The sequence below is a fragment of the Oncorhynchus mykiss genome, chromosome 24 (assembly GCF_057628025.1).
Source record: "Oncorhynchus mykiss isolate SJ-2025 chromosome 24, ASM5762802v1, whole genome shotgun sequence".
Taxonomy (NCBI): domain Eukaryota; kingdom Metazoa; phylum Chordata; class Actinopteri; order Salmoniformes; family Salmonidae; genus Oncorhynchus; species Oncorhynchus mykiss.
In genome coordinates this window covers 23,588,730-23,612,905 of record NC_143045.1, presented here as the reverse complement: position 1 = coordinate 23,612,905, position 24,176 = coordinate 23,588,730, and the positions used below count along the sequence as shown (strand labels likewise).

Here is a 24,176-nt window from a genome sequence, read left to right as displayed (position 1 = left end):
ACATTTTACATGTCCTGCATTGCAATCCTGCAAATTAAGATCCTACATCTGTAACTGGCTTTTGTAATAAATAAATCAACTTTAATATTTCCTCTCAGAGTTTCTCTTTGAACCATTGGTTTTAGTAAAGGGAGACCCAGCTCTTATTCCCTCTGTTGTAACGCTCATGGAAATTAGTTTAGCCTGTCAGAAATATAATACTGAATGAAAACCGGAGTGTATTAACCAAGTGGAAATGGGTACATCCCCTCTAAATTTTTGTCTGCCTGTGCTTATATGTGTCTGTGGAGCTCTCAAAACATTAAACAAAAGTTTATATTCAACTTGACCTATTTCTAGAACTTAGTAAGTTTCAAACTAAGATATTAAGTACATAGATAGATTAATACCTACTTTAAATGTTCACCATTAACACATGGATGTTTCTTATAAGGGAGCGAGAGGGGGCATAATGAAAAGTGGCCTTGAAAAGGCCACTCAGCTAGCTCCGGTCCAGATATTAGTCAGCAACACTATTAGTCTTAATGGCTGCCCTCAGGCACAAAGGACATGGGCTGTCCTTTTAAGAGTAGATACAAGGAGCTCATTAAGCCAAAACAAAGAGGGCAGTGAGAGGGAGAGAGTGACTGACTGACTGACTGAAATTAAGTAAGCGTACCTTTAAACCACCCCTCCCCTCATACCCACCCCCTTGACAGGCCCTTGTGAGGAGCAGTGAGACCGCAGAGGCCACACAACATCTCTGCCTGGCATTTCCACTATGGCTCATATCCAGGTTTGCTAATGGAGATGGTGAAAGATCTCTATTTAAAAATCCATACATGATCAATACCACTGGCTTCCCTACCTCCCAATCCCATTTGGAGATATAGCTACGTATATGCAGAATCATATTGCCTTGCAAATTAGGATGGACCATATTGACTTATCTAGCTATGTTATTTTGTCTATGCAGATCTGTGTAGATTGGATGCTGATACATTGGCTAAATCCTATGTCACTATATTGTTTGTTTGAGGCATTAATTCTACAGCTATTGTACTTTATCTGTCTACTTCTACCAGTAATATTGTCTTGGACAGACCCTCCTACTGTTGTCAACATAACTAGGTTCCACTAAAGAAGCAGGGCAACCTGCATGTAAACAAATTGCAATGACAATCTGTTGCCATGGCAGGTAATTTCCTTGTGGTCGTCATTGTTTCAAGTGGAGCACCAGTACTCTTTCTCTCTCGCTCAGATATTCAGTCATTCTCCTACAAGAGGCATAACTAAATCTTGATTCAATATCCAAAATGACACGTTGATTGCCCCTCATCAGAGTAGCCTAAAAAACAGACTCAAGTATAAAAAGGATTTCATAGATTAAACAGTAACACTTACAAACCAGATTAGCAGTGATGGCCATGATGACAGGGGCCCCAATTTTATTTGTGTCGATAAAAGAGACGATTGATCCAGTTATTTTGAACTCTCTGTGTCTACTGGGTGATTTTTGGATGTGTTTCAAGTTTCAGCAGCATCAAATCCTGTGCATTCTTCCAAAACGTCATCCCTTTTCTAAAGCCTGAGAGGTAGTTCTGTAAATAGGCATCCTTGTTTTTTATTGATCAGTACAAGGTGAACAGGAAATAATCTGAGGTGTTTATGAGGGCCGGTTGCATGTTATGAGGACGCTTGGACCCTTGGAATTGGACACAGACGGACCCCTTAGCCTGGGATGCTTTGTATACTGCTCTGTATGCTGGTCTATCAGATGTTTAACAATTCTCCCACGCCTTTCTTTTACCTTGTGCTTAAGGGTGACAATGAGAATGTTTCATAAACAATGCGAATTGTATAGGGTTATTGACTCACTGTATTAGGTCTCTATCTGCATAATTATGTCATTTGTAACATTTTAATTGAAGACCTTCCTATAATGTTTCATAAAAATTGCGTTATGGGGATTATAGAACATGGATGAACTTCTGTAGGTCTATTGTTGTGCATAAAAACTCTAAACATAACTAATCTCTAAATACAAGAAGTAGCCTAACAAATCAGATGTCCAAAATAGCCTACTGTCAGCCATTGAATTTGACTAATTTGCGGAAACATGTGGATCATTGTTTCTCACAGAAAGACAGTGGACTAGAACGTAATTGAATTGTGAATCACTGGTGGAGTTCCTTTTGCATCGCCTGGTGCTCCGGTTGAGTGTAGATGTCACTTAGGGACCAATGGAATGTTCTAAAATGAGAACTCTCCTCACCCGGGGAACCGGGCCATGCAAAACGAACTTGAGCACGGGCTATCGAAACGCCGCCCCTTCAGATGTCAAATCGTACATTTAGGCTCCACAGAGGGAACAATCTTTTCCGTGTTTCTCAGTCAGAACGACAGAAACGCCCTGACGGAGATAGAGGGAGGGAGGGAAGGAGAGAGAGAGAGAGACGGAGAAAGCCATTGAATTGAGAGAGAGAGAGAGTAGCGGAGAGAGAAGTTTGTAGCCTACTGGAGAAATGTTGGTGGAGATAAATTGAAGCGGGAGGATAAGAAAAAACGCAATATTGTTTTTGAGTAAATCATAACTTTATTTATGAACTATTGTGTTAGAGAGACACAAATAGAGCATCCCGTTATCTAACAAATTGATCTGATGATCATGACGGCAGCTGTCGATATGAAACCGACGTTAACCATCATAAAGTCTGAAAGAATGGACGGTGAGTAAATCAACTTTTGAACTTTGACATAATATAACATTGTCATTACAGTAGCCGCTAACTGGCCGGGAAAATGCTCCGTATGTTTCATATTTTTCCCGGCCAGTTAGCGGCTTGCATGTCAAACTTTTGTAAGCCAAAATGCCGTCCTAAGTAGTGCAACATGTATCAGTGGAGGTGATAAGTATTTCCCTATGATAAAGCCATCATGTAGCCTAACGGGACATAATGTCAATAATCGTTGTGTATGCCTGAACAAGACAACATGTTTCGATAAATGTTTGTGGTTCCAGACAGTTGTGTTGGATAAAATAATGGACAAGGGAAAATGCATGTTTTACATTACTCTTATGCAATTTAGGTTACAGTACATTATGCTTGGTTCATAACCTACTCCTAACCTACAAAATTAATGATATCCCCCGTTTACATAGTTGTATTTCTTAATCTTTTATCTCATGTTCAGTAAACATGATGCAGGGACTATTCTGTCTATACCGGTCTAAAGCTCTGTATCACAAGGCTAGACTGTAGGCTGCTGCTGAACCCTGCACTAGACTGACAATCATATTTCAGAGGATGAACAGTTCATTTATGAGGAGACATGATTTAACTATTTTACCTGTATGAACACTTACTTCAGCTATGGTAAATAACATAAAACTAAAGCAATCAGTGTGACATTGTGCATAAGCGTGTTAAAAATATATATTTTAATTTGACAGTTGACACATTTCCTCATTCATAAAAAGTTTGTTCATTTGAACACATGATTATTTATGGAGGTTTACAGTAGCCTTGTGCCTGTTGTGTATGCCTTTGGTATAATAGTAAAAATAAAAAAATCTGTCCAAATGATTTCCCTCTAGAGAGTAAGCCTTCTCTTTCATCCTGAGATCATGCCTCTCCGGGCACCTACTATCACAGTCCCATCTCCTCTCCCAATCACAGCCCATCTAACGGCCTCTCCCAGTCTCCCTCCCTGGCCACCCAGAGTTGCCCCAGCCCCAGCACAGGGAGGGGGGGGTGTGTGTGTCATATCAGGCATGCTGCTCTGTCTGCATGGGAGACCACGCCCAGTCATCAGTATTCCCCCTCTCCTTTCCCCCTCTCATCTCCTTGTGCTGAGTGGTTTAGCTGGCGTCTCCAGAGAGAACCAGAGGCAGACGGTGGTGATGAGTGTGCAGGCCTAAGGGCTGGATATCCTGCCTGCTGCCCGTAAGGCCAGGTTGCACTAGGCTGTGGCATGGAGACAAGCCCACACAACAGTGTTTGTGTCTGTATTTAGATCCTTGTGGTTTAATTCCCCTCAAAGTGACTCTGTTCTTTTACACAGAGAATCAGGCTGATTTCACTCTTTCTTCCTTCATTGATAGGTCTGACTGGGCTTTAGTAGCTAACATCAGGCTAATAATCAGACCAGTTTTTAGCTTCAGAAGTGTGCCAGCTGTTAAGGTGGCAAAGGCTTGAGACGTCATGGAAACATAATACATACACTACACCGTAACCCGATACGCTGAAAAAAAGGAAGAACGTGTAATGACTCCTTGAGGTGAAGCACTGGTGATGTGTTCACCACTTTAATTCAGATTACACCTGCAGAAGGTGCGCGCACACACAGAAACAAACACACACAGGAATGGTAACACACTCATATAAAAAAGTTGCTGACAGCTGCAGTGGGGTTGCCAAAACATACTGCTATCTTGCAAAGCCATTTCGCAATGCTAGCTCCCTCTTCCTCTGCCGACCATGTGTGCTGGGGTCAGGCTGTAGCTGCCAAGACTCTACATCAGACATACACATTCCGTCTACTCCTTCCCAGTTTCCATGTAGCTAGCTTCTCTCACTGCAAATAGGACAGTAGACCAATGGCCCACTGATGAACTGAACCCTTCCTGCTCCTTCTGATCCAAAGAGGAAATTGCAATGTTCCTCGTGGTTGGTTTATACTAGAACAGCCCTTTGTCTGTGAATGGTGGAAATGGTTAAGTGAGCTATAGAGTGATGACACTTAGGCAGAGGATTTGGTTAGTAACATTTACACTAAGATACAGGTATAACTTTTTTTCTGTCTCTTTTTCTCTCTATGCGTGCACACACACACACACACACGCACACAGCAAGACAATAGGATTAAGTGGTTGGAGTACATCTCATTGTCTTGTTTATTTTTCTATCCTTGTGAAGGTGCAGTGAGTGTCAGTTTACTGAAGCTTTTTTTTCACTCTATCCCACTGAGGTAATTATTTTTAAGTGCCTACAGGCTGTGGTGGAGGTTAGGGGTGATCCAAAACAAAGCTGTTTATATTCCACAAAGCAGGTTCCTGAGTTACAGTAGTGGTACTGACATAGTAGATCCTTCATTCCTACACACAAGTCAGATTCTTTGGGATTCCAAAAAGTAGTGCCAATGATATATTGGGAAATACAAGTGAAAGTTTTCCACATGCAAGTGAACACTTGGCAATAAAGTGCTGCTATATTGAATTAGATGTGTACTGTAAGCTCAGTATAACGTAGAGCATGGTGCAGTAGCTGATTACCCCATGTATCAAGTAGCCATAACAAAACTAGAAAGCTATGGAGTGGAGCTGCCAAGGCTTAGATAAGTCCAATTTCTTCTCAAGATGGAGGGTGTCGGATTGCAAAATAACAGCCTCTTTTTCTGATTTCAAAAAGAATGTAGCTTCTGGCTTCTTTACAGTACTGTATATACACTACTCCTACCATCCTGTATAAGAACATGTGCTGTCCTGTACTGACTGAGTCCTCCCTGCATGGTCTAAGATCCCGCTCTCTCTGTTCGTCAGGTCTGCAGGTCAGGGTTAATTGACTGAGAGGAATGTGTGCGGCAGGCAGGACTGCTCGGTCGCAGTCTCCCTTTTATCTGATTAAGGCGCTGCTTGTCTTCACTGGCACGCTGCACTACCGGGCCGGGCGGCTGCACTCAGAACCCCTTATGCCACCACGCACCCTAGCCACACACAGCCAGCCAGGGCCCTCAATGGGCCAGGAGCCAGAGGCGCGACCCATCTCTCCCCGGGTGGGTGCCTGTTGGCATGGTGAGGTGTGTTTTCCTCCTGGGCATGGTGGCTTGAATAAGCGTGTGTCGGCTGAAGGCTGGTTTGACGGTGTCAGCGCTCCTTCAGTAGTGGGGTATAAAATGCTAAATGTGCCCGTGTTTGATCCCGCCTGGCCACTTGGCAGCTGTGCAAACAGTGGTGGGACGATTCAGCCTCCTCTGATGTGGGCTGCTGCTTCTGGACCCAACAGAACAAACACATTTGCTCAGGTCCATTTCACTTTGCTGAGTCAAATAATGGCCAACCAGGATGTTAGATCAAGAGCACTTTTCGGTGCCTGGTATTTGGTGCTGTTCCCATAGTATTTAGACAGTGTTTACCTAAACAATGTCTCCATGATGCCAGGCTGCCATTGTGCCCAGTGCGCATTGGATGCCCAGTCTCCTGAATGGGCCACAGTCTAATTTTATGCAGAGCAGACGTTGGTAGAATGGTTGTCTATGAAGAGAAGTACTTTACTACTGGCCACAATGACCCAGTGTCTCTGCTGTGAATGGGCTGTGATGTCACCCTATAATATAATTAAATGGGTATCTCCTCCTCCCTCCTCATCCTTCGTTCATTCATCTCTTTGACCGTGGTCTCCCCCTGTTAATCTGTGAAATGTTATCATGAATGGGCAATATTGGGATGACTGCATGCATTAATTTAGCCTTTTAGAGTTTAGTCATATAAAATAGGTGTGCTACCTTGTGGATACATCAGTGTACTAAATAGTAAGCATATGTGGAGAGAGAGGGAGCAAGAAAGGCATTTGAAGGTGTGACATACTGTAAGATGTGCTGAAGCATAGGTATGTGTGGAATCAAGATGAAAAATGTAATTTGGTTGTATAACGGTATGTGAACTTCTTGAAAGATAATTTATTTTGACCGTGTCAGAAACATCAGAGAAGATTAATCTCTTGGAGTGTAGCCTTCACCAATTAGCCTTCTCGAGACTGCAACCAAAACAAAGAAACAGCACGTTCCTGAGTTTTACATCCTCCCTCCTCTCATTCCTCTTCTCCTCCTCTCCCCCTCTCCCTCCTCTTTTCCATCCTCTCTGTGGGCCACATGAGCATCTCTCAGTCTAACGTCACCTCAGGCCTTGATGTGGCGTCGGCGTCTCTCATTCCAGGAGTCTGTCAGTCTCTGCTAATCACTGAGTCACAGCACCAGCCACACCACCGCATGCCACTGGCTGCCTCCTGCCGCCACAGGCCCTTCCTTTCCCCATTACTCCACATTACTGGATTGACTGGGAGAGCTGACTGGGAACTGACTAGTGGTGGTCCACGCTGCCTCACCAAACCATGGCCAACCACCTCCCACGCATCCCACCATTCCCTGTGCGTGGCACTACATGTATTTCTGTCCCCATATTGCTGTTTTACAGTTCCTCATCAGGAGGTTGTTTGCCCAGAGTAAGAATACTTTGCCTGGTATACACATCAATCTGGTGTCCTCCGAGGCCAGCCCGGTCTTTTGTTTACGGCCATCGGCCCAGATTTTCCTCTTTCCTTTTTGTATGCATTTTCTGTTTTCTGCAGACCACCTGTTTTTGGAGTCAGCATGAGTGCTGCTTTTGTAATCAGGCTAGTAGTGAACGTCCCATGAGCCACAGCTTGCGCTTTAATGTATGTCAACCCTACTATATCAGAGGGGTATTGACAAGCAGGGGTATCTACTTAGCAGGGAACAATAAGTAAAGCTGTGGTGGGAGAGGAGAGTTCTATGATGTAGGTGAGGCTCTGTGGCACTCTCATGTCGAGTTTGTCCTCAGTGACACAGGCACAGTCAAATCGGAGGCGCATGTGCCCTTACCTTGCTCTGCTCTGGACCCCAAGGAGGGGAGGTTGGGGCCAGGGCTGTGGTTGGTTGAGAGTTGGGTGTTTGGAACAGCTGGATGCCTTAGCTTGGCCTGGCTCCTTCTCTCTCTTTCTTCATATCTGCATATTTGGGATGGAGTGAGTGGCCTGGCCTGGCAATCTCCAGACTGAGTGTTGCTAACGACAATTAATGTGGGCGTCTGGAGGAGGCCCAAGGGTCCGTCCTAATGAGAACTTGACAGCGTTCACTTCCATCACTACAGAGCTGCTGGGACACAGTCCACTGGCAGTTTCTCATAAAACCACATGAAGAGGTCTCTCTACGTGCTCCTATCCTCAGCCCTCAGAGCTCAGACTCCAGTATGTTTTTTTGGGGAACTTCTTAGGAAGAAATGACAAATAGTGAGTAAATGATGACATTTATTTAGATAGACTGATTGCTTGCATTATGTTTACTCACGTCAAGAGGAACACAATGTTAAGTTCAGTCATTCTTTGACGGTGTGAGTCACATCTACTCAATGTTTTGGATGAGTCTGTGTGTGTGTGAGTGTTTGCACGCTCGTGTGCATGTGTCCCATGAGTTGCTGTTGTCCATCTGTTACACATCATTTGATCAGCACACACACAGCTATTTCATTTTGTCTGAAGTGTTGCATTGCGTCAAAAAAACACCTACATTGAGATAGAGGTGAAAAGTAAGTAGATTGTTTGATATGTTTTACAAATACTCAAACATCAATTTCAACTCTAAAACATCACTGTTCCATCGAAAATAGAGATGAATTCATGTATTTGAACTCCAACCGTTTTCTAAGGGGCCACAGTCATTCTCTGACTCATTAGAGGCACACAAGAAAGCTGTGGGAAGCACATTAGTGATTGTTAAACACAAGAGGAATGTATGGCACGCAACATGAAAACAATGTGGTCTGGAGGGAATGTATTTATCCACTGTCCATCTGTCGCCCATGCTCTAGAATGAGCAGAGCACATTGAGCTCTATGATGTAGAACTGTATCCATATAGTGTTTGTGTGCGTAGAGTGTCACAAACAGAACTGTGGAATGAATTAATATTCTGTTAATATGATGGCTTCCCTCTACTTTCAGGCGGTAACGCTTCCCGCCACATTTCAGAACAGTGTCAGGAAACTGTACTCACGGAATGTTGCAGTTTGGGCTGAAAACGGGACAGGCATGGTGGGTTTGTTAGAAGAATGCAAGCGAGCAAGTAAACTGTTTGTCAGATATGTCGTGTGTTTGATTTAATGCCTAAACAGTTCCCTCAGAGCATCCCCTGTGTGTTTACAACTGGGCTGGGGCCAGGGAAAGCTGCTACATGCCGCTAAGCTCACACCACCTGCTCTGCTCTCTGGCATGGTAGTCTAACAGCTAGCCAGAGCCCTGCTAACTCACAAAGAACACGGAGTAGCCTTTTCCTGCTTTTTCCCCATGTTTTTTTGTCTTGAGTAGATTGAAGTGTTCTGAAATTTGCTGTAGGCGTTTTTCATAGGGAGCTGGGGCATTGCAAAATGTGTATGTATTTTTGCAGAGTGAGACATTTTGCAACCCAGTCGTCATTTCTACTTTGAAGACGTATAAAACCATCTGCTCTGTCTATGTGATTGAAGTATTGAGTGTATGATCGTGAGTAGCAAGACATGTAGGCGGCTGGCATGGATGGTGAGCATGGATGGTGGGCATGGATGGTGAGCATGGATGGTGAGCATGGATGGTGAGCATGAGCCATTAGTAAGAGCTTTGTCTCTGTTTTTCCCCCTCTGCAGTAAGCAGGGAATTTCCACCAGCTTTCAAGAGAAAAACTCAGCATCCACCAGGCATAGCCTTGGATCAATTGAAAAAGGCAACTAATATCATCACACATGAACTGAGACTGGTAAACAATATGGATGAGTTAATGTACTTACCACACATCAGAAGCTAGAATTTCAAACATAGAGAACAGAGAGAAATAGAGAAGAGAAGCTGTGGGGGCATTAGTCTATGTTAGCCTCAGACCCTGGAGAGCTGTGTGTTTTGTATTGTAAAGAGAGAGAGGCATACTGTAGTTATAGGTCTGGTCAACAGTAGTAGTAGTTACAGGTCTGGTCAACAGTAGTAGTAGTAGTTACAGGTCTGGTCAACAGTAGTAGTAGTTACAGGTCTGGTCAACAGTAGTAGTAGTTACAGGTCTGGTCAACAGTAGTAGTAGTTACAGGTCTGGTCAACAGTAGTAGTAGTTACAGGTCTGGTCAACAGTAGTAGTAGTTACAGGTCTGGTCAACAGTAGTAGTAGTTACAGGTCTGGTCAACAGTAGTAGTAGTTACAGGTCTGGTCAACAGTAGTAGTAGTTACAGGTCTGGTCAACAGTCGTAGTAGTTACAGGTCTGGTCAACAGTAGTAGTAGTTACAGGTCTGGTCAACAGTAGTAGTAGTTACAGGTCTGGTCAACAGTAGTAGTAGTTACAGGTCTGGTCAACAGTAGTAGTAGTAGTTACAGGTCTGGTCAACAGTAGTAGTAGTAGTTACAGGTCTGGTCAACAGTAGTAGTAGTTACAGGTCTGGTCAACAGTAGTAGGTGTAGTTACAGGTCTGGTCAACAGTAGTAGGTGTAGTTACAGGTCTGGTCAACAGTAGTAGGTGTAGTTACAGGTCTGGTCAACAGTAGTAGTAGTTACAGGTCTGGTCAACAGTAGTAGTTATAGGTCTGGTCAACAGTAGTAGTAGTAGTTACAGGTCTGGTCAACAGTAGTAGTAGTTACAGGTCTGGTCAACAGTAGTAGTAGTTACAGGTCTGGTCAACAGTAGTAGTAGTTACAGGTCTGGTCAACAGTAGTAGTAGTTACAGGTCTGGTCAACAGTAGTAGTTACAGGTCTGGTCAACAGTAGTAGTAGTAGTTACAGGTCTGGTCAACAGTAGTATTAGTAGTTATAGGTCTGGTCAACAGTAGTAGTAGTAGTTACAGGTCTGGTCAACAGTAGTAGTAGTAGTAGTAGTTATAGGTCTGGTCAACAGTAGTAGTAGTAGTAGTTATAGGTCTGGTCAACAGTAGTAGTAGTAGTTACAGGTCTGGTCAACAGTAGTAGTAGTTACAGGTCTGGTCAACAGTAGAAGGTGTAGTTACAGGTCTGGTCAACAGTAGTAGTAGTTACAGGTCTGGTCAACAGTAGTAGTAGTTACAGGTCTGGTCAACAGTAGTAGTTACAGGTCTGGTCAACAGTAGTAGTAGTAGTTATAGGTCTGGTCAACAGTAGTAGTAGTTACAGGTCTGGTCAACAGTAGTAGTAGTTACAGGTCTGGTCAACAGTAGTAGTTACAGGTCTGGTCAACAGTAGTAGTAGTAGTTACAGGTCTGGTCAACAGTAGTAGTAGTAGTTATAGGTCTGGTCAACAGTAGTAGTAGTAGTTACAGGTCTGGTCAACAGTAGTAGTAGTAGTTACAGGTCTGGTCAACAGTAGTAGTAGTAGTAGTAGTAGTTATAGGTCTGGTCAACAGTAGTAGTAGTAGTTACAGGTCTGGTCAACAGTAGTAGTAGTAGTTATAGGTCTGGTCAACAGTAGTAGTAGTAGTTACAGGTCTGGTCAACAGTAGTAGTAGTAGTTACAGGTCTGGTCAACAGTAGTAGTAGTAGTTACAGGTCTGGTCAACAGTATTAGTAGTTACAGGTCTGGTCAACAGTAGTAGTAGTAGTTATAGGTCTGGTCAACAGTAGTAGTAGTAGTTACAGGTCTGGTCAACAGTAGTAGTAGTAGTTACAGGTCTGGTCAACAGTAGTAGTAGTAGTTATAGGTCTGGTCAACAGTAGTAGTAGTAGTTACAGGTCTGGTCAACAGTAGTAGTAGTTACAGGTCTGGTCAACAGTAGTAGTAGTTACAGGTCTGGTCAACAGTAGTAGTAGTAGTAGTAGTTATAGGTCTGGTCAACAGTAGTAGTAGTAGTTACAGGTCTGGTCAACAGTAGTAGTAGTAGTTATAGGTCTGGTCAACAGTAGTAGTAGTAGTTACAGGTCTGGTCAACAGTAGTAGTAGTAGTTACAGGTCTGGTCAACAGTAGTAGTAGTTACAGGTCTGGTCAACAGTATTAGTAGTTACAGGTCTGGTCAACAGTAGTAGTAGTAGTTACAGGTCTGGTCAACAGTAGTAGTAGTAGTTATAGGTCTGGTCAACAGTAGTAGTAGTAGTTACAGGTCTGGTCAACAGTAGTAGTTACAGGTCTGGTCAACAGTAGTAGTTACAGGTCTGGTCAACAGTAGTAGTAGTAGTTACAGGTCTGGTCAACAGTAGTAGTAGTAGTTACAGGTCTGGTCAACAGTAGTAGTAGTAGTTACAGGTCTGGTCAACAGTAGTAGTAGTTGTTACAGGTCTGGTCAACAGTAGTAGTAGTTACAGGTCTGGTCAACAGTAGTAGTAGTAGTAGTTACAGGTCTGGTCAACAGTAGTAGTAGTAGTTACAGGTCTGGACAACAGTAGTAGTAGTAGTAATTACAGGTCTGGTCAACAGTAGTAGTAGTAGTTACAGGTCTGGTCAACAGTAGTAGTAGTTGTTACAGGTCTGGTCAACAGTAGTAGTAGTTACAGGTCTGTCCAACAGTAGTAGTAGTTACAGGTCTGGTCAACAGTGGTAGTAGTAGTTACAGGTCTGGTCAACAGTAGTAGTAGTAGTTACAGGTCTGGTCAACAGTAGTAGTAGTAGTAGTTACAGGTCTGGTCAACAGTAGTAGTAGTTATAGGTCTGGTTCAACAGTAGTAGTAGTAGTTACAGGTCTGGTCAACAGTAGTAGTAGTTACAGGTCTGGTCAACAGTAGTAGTAGTTACAGGTCTGGTCAACAGTAGTAGTAGTTACAGGTCTGGTCAACAGTAGTAGTAGTAGTTACAGGTCTGGTCAACAGTAGTAGTAGTTGTTACAGGTCTGGTCAACAGTAGTAGTAGTTACAGGTCTGGTCAACAGTAGTAGTAGTAGTAGTTACAGGTCTGGTCAACAGTAGTAGTAGTAGTTACAGGTCTGGACAACAGTAGTAGTAGTAGTTACAGGTCTGGTTAACAGTAGTAGTAGTAGTTACAGGTCTGGTCAACAGTAGTAGTAGTAATTACAGGTCTGGTCAACAGTAGTAGTAGTAGTTACAGGTCTGGTCAACAGTAGTAGTAGTTGTTACAGGTCTGGTCAACAGTAGTAGTAGTAGTTACAGGTCTGGTCAACAGTAGTAGTAGTAGTAGTTACAGGTCTGGTCAACAGTAGTAGTAGTAGTAGTTACAGGTCTGGTCAACAGTAGTAGTAGTAGTTACAGGTCTGGTCAACAGTAGTAGTAGTAGTTACAGGTCTGGTCAACAGTAGTAGTAGTTGTTACAGGTCTGGTCAACAGTAGTAGTAGTTGTTACAGGTCTGGTCAACAGTAGTAGTAGTTACAAGTCTGGTCAACAGTAGTAGTAGTAGTTACAGGTCTGGACAACAGTAGTAGTAGTAGTAATTACAGGTCTGGTCAACAGTAGTAGTAGTAGTTACAGGTCTGGTCAACAGTTGTAGTAGTTGTTACAGGTCTGGTCAACAGTAGTAGTAGTTACAGGTCTGGTCAACAGTAGTAGTAGTTACAGGTCTGGTCAACAGTGGTAGTAGTAGTTACAGGTCTGGTCAACAGTAGTAGTAGTAGTTACAGGTCTGGTCAACAGTAGTAGTAGTAGTAGTTTTTACAGGTCTGGTCAACAGTAGTAGTAGTAGTTATAGGTCTGGTTCAACAGTAGTAGTAGTAGTTACAGGTCTGGTCAACAGTAGTAGTAGTTACAGGTCTGGTCAACAGTAGTAGTAGTTACAGGTCTGGTCAACAGTAGTAGTAGTTACAGGTCTGGTCAACAGTAGTAGTAGTTACAGGTCTGGTCAACAGTAGTAGTAGTAGTTACAGGTCTGGTCAACAGTAGTAGTAGTTGTTACAGGTCTGGTCAACAGTAGTAGTAGTTACAGGTCTGGTCAACAGTAGTAGTAGTAGTAGTTACAGGTCTGGTCAACAGTAGTAGTAGTAGTAGTTACAGGTCTGGTCAACAGTAGTAGTAGTAGTTACAGGTCTGGACAACAGTAGTAGTAGTAGTTACAGGTCTGGTTAACAGTAGTAGTAGTAGTTACAGGTCTGGTCAACAGTAGTAGTAGTAATTACAGGTCTGGTCAACAGTAGTAGTAGTAGTTACAGGTCTGGTCAACAGTAGTAGTAGTTGTTACAGGTCTGGTCAACAGTAGTAGTAGTAGTTACAGGTCTGGTCAACAGTAGTAGTAGTAGTAGTTACAGGTCTGGTCAACAGTAGTAGTAGTAGTTATAGGTCTGGTCAACAGTAGTAGTAGTAGTAGTTACAGGTCTGGTCAACAGTAGTAGTAGTAGTTACAGGTCTGGTCAACAGTAGTAGTAGTAGTTACAGGTCTGGTCAACAGTAGTAGTAGTAGTTACAGGTCTGGTCAACAGTAGTAGTAGTAGTTACAGGTCTGGTCAACAGTAGTAGTAGTAATTACAGGTCTGGTCAACAGTAGTAGTAGTAATTACAGGTCTGGTCAACAGTAGTAGTAGTAGTTACAGGTCTGGTCAACAGTAGTAGTAGTAGTTACAGGTCTGGTCAACAGTAGTAGTAGTAGTTACAGGTCTGGTCAACAGTAGTAGTAGTAGTTACAGGTCTGGTCAACAGTAGTAGTAGTAGTTACAGGTCTGGTCAACAGTAGTAGTAGTAGTTACAGGTCTGGTCAACAGTAGTAGTAGTAGTTACAGGTCTGGTCAACAGTAGTAGTAGTAGTAGTTACAGGTCTGGTCAACAGTAGTAGTAGTAGTAGTTACAGGTCTGGTCAACAGTAGTAGTAGTAGTAGTTACAGGTCTGGTCAACAGTAGTAGTAGTAGTAGTAGTAGTAGTTATAGGTCTGGTCAACAGTAGTAGTAGTAGTTATAGGTCTGGTCAACAGTAGTAGTAGTAGTTATAGGTCTGGTCAACAGTAGTAGTAGTAGTTATAGGTCTGGTCAACAGTAGTAGTAGTAGTTACAGGCCTGGTCAACAGTAGTAGTAGTAGTTACAGGCCTGGAGGCTGAGCACCACAGGCTTGTGAAGGGAGTGGGCAGACAGCAGTGGAGACCTAAGAATAGCTGCAGTGTTCCAACAGGGAGGGATGGATGGATGGTGAGAGAGCCCCAGCCTGTGACCTGGGCTGGCCCTGGCCCATGGTCGGTCCTGCTGTAACGCAACTACTCTGCCTGCCCGGCAGCTTCCTCTAGCGAGTGCCGAGTCGCCTCTTCTATTACTGTCTCTGGCCTTCACATGGGAATCCAAATAGCGGTAGAACAAGCGGTCCTCTCAGGACATAGACTGCCCTCTGAACCCCCACCCCCCAACTTCATTCCCCTGCTGAATGGTCTCTCTTTATGTCAGCAGGGTTTATGACCCTTCGCTCCCAGACTGGGACTGATAGGAATCCCCATCAAAGCTCTCTCAGATAGCGGTGTCACCTCTGGACATGGGGTCCCTGAGTGAGTAGGACCCCCTGGTGGTACCCACCACGCTGCCTAATAACCTATATTAGTCGTGGAGGGATATTTTCCATAAAGGGGTTAACCGGGGTTGGCCCTGAAATGACCGACCCGCTCAACCCACAACTAACCTCTCTCTTTCTTTCGGTGAAGTGACACCTTAGCCTCAGGAAGTGGATCCTCTTGCATACTTAAATACAGCCTTACAGTGCTGCAGAGAGCGAGAAAGAGAGGTGTATTGTCAGCCACGGATGTTAATCTCACAACGGACTGAAATAAATCAGCCCTTTATGGCTTTAAAAGCATTTCACTGCTGAAATATTTGACAGTCCACTGAATAGCCCCATAGACATTCTACCCACTTTGATCGCACACCCACTGTCTTTCTCACACACACACACACAGTGACAGACCTAAATGGACACGCACACATTCGTACACATTCAGTCTAGGACTATTTATAGCCACATGATAGCACAGTGTCTCTTTCTCCCATTGTGTGGGTGGAAGTTGCCTGCTCCATGCATATCGAGGCAGCGTCGTAGCAGGGGATTTAGGAATGAACGCAGCAGTCTCAGCCAGAGACAGCGTCATAGCAGGGGGTTTATGAATGAACGCAGCAGTCTCAGCCAGAGACCGCATCGTAGCAGGGTGTTTATGAATGAACGCAGCAGTCTCAGCCAGAGACAGCATTGTAGCAGGGCGTTTATGAATGAACGCAGCAGTCTCAGCCAGAGATGGCATCGTAGCAGGGTGTTTATGAATGAACGCAGCAGTCTCAGCCAGAGACAGCATCGTAGCAGGGGGTTTATGAATGAACGCAGCAGTCTCAGCCAGAGACAGCGTCGTAGCAGGGGGTTTATGAATGAACGCAGCAGTCTCAGCCAGAGACAGCGTCATAGCAAGGGGTTTATGAATGAACGCAGCAGTCTCAGCCAGAGACAGCGTCATAGCAGGGGGTTTATGAATGAACGCAGCAGTCTCAGCCAGAGACAGCGTCATAGCAGGGGTTTATGAATGAGCACAGCAGTCTCAGCCAGAGGCAGGGAGGAGAGGCAGGGAGGAGAGGCAGGGAGGAGAGGCAGGGAGGAGAGGCAGGGAGGAGAGGCACCGTTCCAGACACTGAGAGTGTGTGAGAGCAGAGGGAGCACTTTGAGGCCTGTGATCAACTCACATTACTGCTCAATGACTCATCCTTCCAGTCTCCCTGCACTCCCCTCACCCACCCTACCCCATCCGCCTTGGTCTGCCGCACCCCAGCCCCACCACGGTTCCTTAGGGCCATGGCCCTGGCCACAAAATCCCAATTTCACGCCCTCGCTCCGGCGCACAGGCGAAGAAGGCTGCTAATTTGGTTCACGTGTGCCCCCCCTCCTCCTCCTGTTCCCCACTGCTAACAGACCTGGGGGCCAGAGGTGTGGACTGGAACCTTTTGTCTGCAGGGAAGGTTAAGTGGGGGAAGGGCGATGGTTATTCCGGCACGCACAGCATCCATTCAGTAGGTGTCTCTCGGGACAGATATCATAGTGGCACTCCGCACACCAACCACTCACTGACATTACTCACAGGATGACACCAGAGCAGTGGCTGTCAATATATTTTACAGTATATCTACAGCACATCACTCTCCCAATGTCTGTCAATGATTATATAGTCCCATTTTACATACCACTTCTAATTCAAATTGGAATGATCCGTATGTTCTCTTAATTGGCAGGCAATAAAACAATTTACCACAAGCCACATGCAGGCACGGTCCTTCCTTTCTCCACTCTGTAATCTAAGTTGTGGGTGTCATAGATCACCAATCTTACCCTCCTTCTGTCATAATCACACCCCATATTAAACCAAATCACACTGTCAGGCCACTAAATGGAAGGGTCTTATCCTATGATAGACTACCACTGTGTTAGAGGTGGCTGGCGGATGCTTATTAAAGTGACCTGCTCTGCCCAGCCTGCCATAATGGGACTCCCAGGCATTGAAACCATATCAGGAAATCATCTTTTAGCAGAGACTCTAGACCCAAGCCAGCCTCCCCAGTTAATGGATGGACAGTACATTAGCTATCTTACAGAGAACTGCATAGGCTGTTTAGAGAGGGAGTGAGCACCATTCTCAGTATACTGTATGAAATATAATCATTTGTAACGTGTTAAACATAATCATATTCAGTTCAGACTATAGGAGCTTCATGCACCAGGAAATATCATGTTGAAGTTAAAACATGAATGTTATGCAGTACAGACACACGCACATTGGTTAAGTACAGACACACGCACATTGGTTAAGTACAGACACACGCACATTGGTTAAGTACAGACACACGCACATTGGTTAAGTACAGACACACGCACATTGGTTAAGTACAGACACACGCACATTGGTTAAGTACAGACACACGCACATTGGTTAAGTCACAACTAGGACACCTGTCTTTTCTAGGTTTTTAAAACCGCCTGTTTCAGCTGGTGGACATCTGAATGATTTGAAGCCCCACCTGCTTTGAGTTGGTTTGAAAGTGCAGACAAATTCCGCTCGATCCATCTAAAATAAAATGCAACATTCCCTCAGTCTTTGCCTTAGACTGTGCCTGGGCTTTGATAACTTTCTGACTCTGAGCATGCTCCATCTCATCTCATCTCAGACTGCGACCGCTCTCCGCTAGTGCTATCTAACACTACATAGTTACTCAACAACCAGCCGCCTTGGTGAAGACGGTCAAGATGACCGTGCAGTCAGGGACATGGTGTACGCTATACAGTCAGGTCTCGTTTTATTTTCATTTCAGAATGCTTTCAGAATCGGAGCCTGTTTTGCTGTGTGATGTCGAGGGCCTTCTCTGACAAACGCCTCTTCAGTCTTTTGCAATATGATACTAAAATAGCTTGATACTGTAGAAACGTGTAACCTAGCCAACAGAGTGGATACTCTAATATGCAGTATAATCAGGTCTTCCAAATGGAGAGAGAGGGAGCATGGAGGCCTAATCCAATCACACACCGGCAGTGTTACGGTTCGCCTCCATTTGGGCACTCTGCATAATGTGGCCTGTCAGCTTCCAGCAGTTAGACAGAGAGAGAGCCTTGGGTTCCAGTCAGGCAGTGTTGGGTTACAGTGCACAGCCCAAAGAGGAGAGAGATGGCTGTTGGGCATTCCATACGAAGTCGGGAACATTGACGAGCATTGAAAACACGCATGAACTGCACATCGCCAAGGCCTCCCCTTCGCTGGGCTGGCAGATCAAACCAGGGCAGAGATGCCAGAACATCTGTGGCGTTGAGAGACAGCAGAGTGGTGACAAAACATTTCCAATCTCCCTCCGGGCCTGCTTGTGATCTGGTAGTTTACCTCACACGGCGAGGGGTGATAGAGACAGAGTGACATACAGCCGTGGTAATCATTTATGCCTTTCTTTGTTATGAAATGTGATGTGGGGATTTCTATATTTATTCACAGTAGATTGTCTGTCTCTCTGTCTGTCTCTCTGTCTGTTTGTCTCTCTCTCTCTCTCTCTCTCTCTCTCTCTTTTCATGTCTTTGTTTTTTCAGACTGTTGCCGTCTGGTTCCAAGTAGAGTTTTAGCACTCTAGTCTAGCTCTCCTGCCCTGGGGGCTTTCCCTCTCCCCCTCCCTCCATCCACCCCTCTGTAATCTGGTAGAGTTGAATTAGATCAGTGCGAGTCATCAGGCACTGTTTAAAGCCATCAAAGAGTGCTCTGTCTCCTGCTGTGGGCCCACTGGCTGTGAGGGAAGAACAGTGAGACTGTGTGTCTGGGACCCCAGAGACACCCCTCACCCTCCATACACCCCCTCGACCCCCTCTAGCCTGGCAGGGCTCAGGGTGACATCATCACCTCGTCCCTAACCCCTGACCCTTGTCGTTTGACCACCGTGGTGTCGGGGTGATAGTAAACCCTCTGTGTGTCAAGGGAGGACATAGTTAGGAGGTCACAGTGGCCACTGATAGGTATTAACCCCACCTTGTGAGTCCCACCCAGGGTGTGACCAGGTCAGTGAGAATGGCCTCTGAAAGCCTCTTAAAGCCCTTCTACCTTGTCCATGTGTGAGTCATTCATGTATTATATTGCCAAACAAACCACCCTTCCCTTTGAGGCACTGTGACAACAAGGAGAGTGGAAGCTGGAGCATGTGTTGTTTGTGTACACACGTATCTGACCAATGTGTTTGCGGCAGCTACCTTATAATATAATTGATTCTCTCCCAAGTTGATACTGTCTGTCTGGACAGTGTGTGTGTGTGGCCCTTTGCTCTGTCTCTGACTGCTAGTCTCCCTCTCCTGTGTGACTGACAGATCTGGAGTGTGGAGACGTGCCCCTGCTCACTCCAGGGAGTAAAGAGATGATGTCGCAGGCTCTGAAGGACACGTTCAGCGGCTTCACAAAGGAACAGCAACGACTGGCTATTCCCAAAGGTAAGGCACTTAAACAAGGGATTACTTTCTCTTTTTGTGTCTTTCTCTCTATTTCTCTTTCTCTCCCTCTGTTTCTTGTTCTACCTCTCACTTTACATGTATATTTTTAGATTAACCACTGTGACATGTTTCCATATACACACTCAAAACCTAAACCCCTCCTCTCAGTATGACTAAAGATAGCTTAGTGGTGACATTATATTCAAAATGACAGATTGAGTGTACTGGTTGTCAGACAGACTGTAGGAATCAGAGAAAGCCAGGGTAGAGAGACAGACAAAAATGATTCATTATGGTTCCTCGATTGAGGCATACCACAGAGCTCATCATTTTGGTATTAGCAGGTCTATATTGGGATTCCCCAGTCCAGCCCTCCCAGGCAGTCTGCAAGTAGCTGGGGTTTCACTGACAGTCTATTGTTGCTGTCACCACGTATCTGCACCACTTCTCCTCTTACCTCTAATAGCAACAACAGGTCTAAAATCATGACCCACTGAAACTGCTAATGAAAATGAATGTGCTCGTGAAATGGCTCTGTGGCCTGATAATACCTCATCTCTAGTTCAGGGGAGTGTAGATTAAACCAGAGGAGTGGAGTGTAGGTATTTTGTGACCATGTATATGACTGTGACCTCGGGTAGCACTTCAGTGACATGTCCCTCCCTCTCCCCCCATGTCCCTCTCAGACCCCAGGCAGTGGACAGAGAGCCACGTGGGAGAGTGGCTGACGTGGACGGTGAATGAGTTCAGCCTGAAGAGTGTGGACTTCCACAAGTTTTGTATGAACGGGGCCAGTCTGTGTGCTTTGGGGAAGGAACGCTTCCTGGATCTAGCGCCTGACTTTGTGGGCGACATTCTCTGGGAACATCTAGAGATGCTTCAGAAAGGTAGGCCCAGGCTGTAGCATGATTGTACTACAGTACCCATAATGCTCCGTACAACATATCAATCAGCGTTGGGCTCAATTCGAATTGTAGTAATTTAATATTCAGAAATGTCAAAACTTTTTAAATAAATACTTTTCAATTTATTGAGAAGTAATTTAAAAAATAAATGCCTTTGATATATTATTAAATTGTGATTTCTCTTTACTTCCTGAATTGACTACCTTCAATGAAAAATTGAACCCAACCCTGGTATCAATCACAAGCCTCAGAAATGCTTACTGTTCCTGTCACATTAGCTGTAGTGTGTATTGAAGCACAGCGTTGTCTATCTTTGTGCAAAACAATTTCAAGTGTTAGCGCTGTTAGCGTTTACATGGAAATCTGAGACGAAGAGGAAGACCTCCCTTTCCTCCTGGTCCTCCTGATATTTAATCAGCTAGGCCCAACCATACTGGATGCAGTGTGTTTATGGCTATTATACGATACATGAAATCAATGACGGGGTCAGTGACAGTTGATATCTATTTTTCATGAAGAAGACACAAAGCATTTCCCTGTCAACGGCCTGACCTCTACCTTCCAGGAGTCCCACTATACCTCAGACTACTTTGTCAGTAAGTATCACTGAGGGGACTACATCCTATGTACTGTAAATAAACTGGCTCTAATGCATCCAATGGTCTGTTAATCCCTCTCTATCTTTCTCTCCTCCTCCCTTTCTCTCTCCCCCGCCCTCTCTCTCTCCTCATCCGCCTCCTACTCCTGTATTTCTCCAGGCTATGGCGTTGAACATGCCCAGTGCGTTCCTCCCTCTGAATACTCCGAGCCGGGCTTCATCACAGAGTCCTACCAGACCCTTCACCCAATCAGCTCAGAGGACCTGCTGTCACTCAAGTACGAAAGTGAATACCCCAACGTCATCCTCCGGGATATGCCCCTCAACCCACTTCAGGGGGACTACTTCTCCGTCAAACAGGAGGTGGTCTCCCCCGACAACATGTGTGTGGGCCGCATCAGCAGAGGTGAGGGGTTACACACAAGATAGTGAAGGAAATGGTTGGAAATCAAGGTTTAGTGTAGTGTGGCTGTGACAGCTGCTCTATTGTAAGTGCCCTATCTCAAAGAGGAACAAGTTAACTTGGGTAACTTGGGACCAATACTTGAGTAGGCCTTTAGTCCATGTCTCAGTTCTGCATATGACTGAGACTCTGATTCAATCCATACAGTATGATTCTATGATAGATATGATTTGTGCGAGTTGAGGTCTAGCTAATTGTGTTGGGTTCGTGAACATCACTGTGTGCGTGTGATTTTGCTGATGTTCTCCAGTCTTGCCCTGCCACTTCACTGCATGTACCAGGATAGTAGAAAGGAGGCCCTATAGCTGGCTTGTGGATCAAGCAAACTCACCTCGAGGAGAAAATAAATAAATTGTTTGTGTCAAGAGTGAGAAGTGAATAAAGCCACACGGTTCATTAGAGCTGTCTGTCCCTATAGCTTTCATGTAAAACAGCTCAAGGGAGGTAACCTTAAAAAACAACCACATTTTTTTTCTCTCTCAACTTTCTCATCTCTGTTTCTCACATCTCAACCTTGAGGTTGTTCTCAGCAAGCAAGGACAGAGAGTGACAGAGTGTCAGAGAGCGTGGGTTTTCTTTCTCATGAACCGCTCTGTTTACTTTATCACATGCACATCTGGTTGCTTTCCCACTGATCGTTTGGAGAAGAATTAACAGTGTGGTTTACATTGATACCAATAAAGCTGGGATTTTCTTCTCAAATCCCCCAGCTGAACAAATGAATAGGGGGTATCAGGGATTTTACTGTACACAGGACCAATTCAGTGGACTGACTGGGCATTCGCCTGCAAGGTATGTCCAGGCCTCGTACATAATAAATCCCAGGGTTTTTGGCAGCGCATTTTGCTTTCTCAATGTGGGAAAGTATTTGTGGCACCACCGAAAACCACACGTGGCTTCAATTTGTGCAATTGAAGATTTCAGCATCAATCGAGGCACTGGATTATCTTTCATTCTTTAATAGCTCTCAGTTGAAATGCTCCTCTTATCTTTGCCGAGGCCAGAAATAGCAATTCAATTTGTATTGATCTTCTTCCAATTAGACAAAATCAAATGCCAGTTGCGTATGCTAAACTGAGGTGTGAAATGAAGGGGCCAAGACCATACATTGCGTTATACAGAACAAAGAAGCTCAGTGAGAGTGTAATTTACTGCCAATGTCTAATGTGTATTCCTGCTATAAATATTGTCCTCTGTCAAATCGTAATGTCCCTGCTCAAAACTATTTACTTTCAGACAATTATATTATCATTCCCTCTCACACTATGAGACAATACAACTAACAGCTTCTGCTCTCCCCCTCTCCCCCTCTCAGGTAAGCTGGGAGGCCAGGACTCGTTTGAGAGCATTGAGAGCTTTGAAAGCTGTGACCGTCTGACCCAGTCCTGGAGCAGCCAGTCTTCTTTCAACAGTCTTCAGCGCGTCCCATCCTACGACAACTTTGACTCCGAGGACTACCCCAACGCCCTACACGGACACAAGCCCAAGGGAACCTTCAAGGACTACGTCAGGGAGCGCTCAGACCTCAGCAAGGACAAACCTGTTATCCCCGCCGCAGCACTCGCAGGATACACAGGTCAGACGAAATTAATAAATAAATGATGTCATCAATAAATCCATCAATCAAATGTACGTCAGCAGATGTCACAAAGTGCTTATGCCAGAAACCCAGCTTAAAACCCCAAACAACAAGCAATGCAAATGTAGAATAGAAGCACAGTGGCTAGGAAAAACTCTCTAGAAAGGCAGAAATCTAGAAAGAAACCTAGAGAGGAACCTGGCTCTGAGGGGTAGCCAGTCCTCTTCTAGCTGTGCCGGGTTGAGATTATAAGAGTACATGGCCATTGAGGCCAGATTGTTCTTCAAGATGATCAAATGTTTATAGACGACCAGCAGGATCAAATAATAATCACAGGGGTTGTAGAGGGTGCAAAAGGTCAGCACATCACGAGTAAATGTCAGTTGGCTTTTCATAGCCATAGCATTCAGAGGTCAAGACAGCAGGTGCAGTAGAGCGCGAGATAGAGGGAGAGTCGAAAACAACATGTCCGCGACAAGGTAGCACGTCCACTGAACAGACTATTGCAGCATAGATACTGGGGGCTGAGATGGGGGGGTTTGGGGGACACTGTGGCCCTGGCCGACGATACCCTCAGATAGGGCCAACCAGGCAGGATATACCTCCACCCACTTTGCCAAAGCAACAGACAACCAACATACTACCCTGAGACAAGGCCGAGTATAGCCCACGAAGATCTCCTGCACCGCACAAGCCCGTGGGGGAGCAAGACCAGAAGATCACGTCAGTGACACAACCCACTCAAGTCGAGTAGAGCAAAAAAAGCCTGGCACGATGTGACGCACATATCTTAGGGACGGCATGGCGTAGCACTAGTAAGCTAGTGGCTCAGCCCCCATAATAGGGTTAGAGGCAGAGAATCCCAGTGGAGAGAGGGGAGCCGGCCAGGCAGAGACAGCAAGGGTGGTTCGTCATTCCAGTGCCTTGCCGTTCACCTTCGCACCCCTGGGCCAGACTACACTCAATCATAGGACCTACTGAAGAGATGACTCTTCAGTAAAGACTTAAAGGTTGAGACCGTGTCTGCGTTTGATTTTTGCAATGTTACGAAGATGGGGAAAAACCTCCCTTTGAAATATTCTTTATTATGTTCCTCAAACG

At 44.9% G+C, this 24,176-nt stretch overlaps 1 protein-coding gene across 4 annotated transcripts in view; it reads left to right on the top strand.

The window, feature by feature from the left end:
* Positions 1–24,176, top strand: part of LOC110504033 (protein c-ets-1-B) — a 46,058-nt gene that overhangs the window by 10,587 nt on the left and 11,295 nt on the right. For 3 of the 4 annotated variants that reach the window (XM_021582829.3, XM_021582828.3, XM_090218739.1), the window contains 5 exons: positions 19,411–19,530; positions 20,217–20,417; positions 20,954–21,031; positions 21,194–21,439; positions 22,812–23,072. In XM_021582829.3, coding sequence (XP_021438504.1) covers positions 19,411–19,530; positions 20,217–20,417; positions 20,954–21,031; positions 21,194–21,439; positions 22,812–23,072 — 906 coding nt within the window. Of the gene's footprint in view, positions 1–2,146; positions 2,709–19,410; positions 19,531–20,216; positions 20,418–20,953; positions 21,032–21,193; positions 21,440–22,811; positions 23,073–24,176 lie in introns of those variants that run through there. The other variant, XM_021582830.3, reaches the window with a different exon arrangement.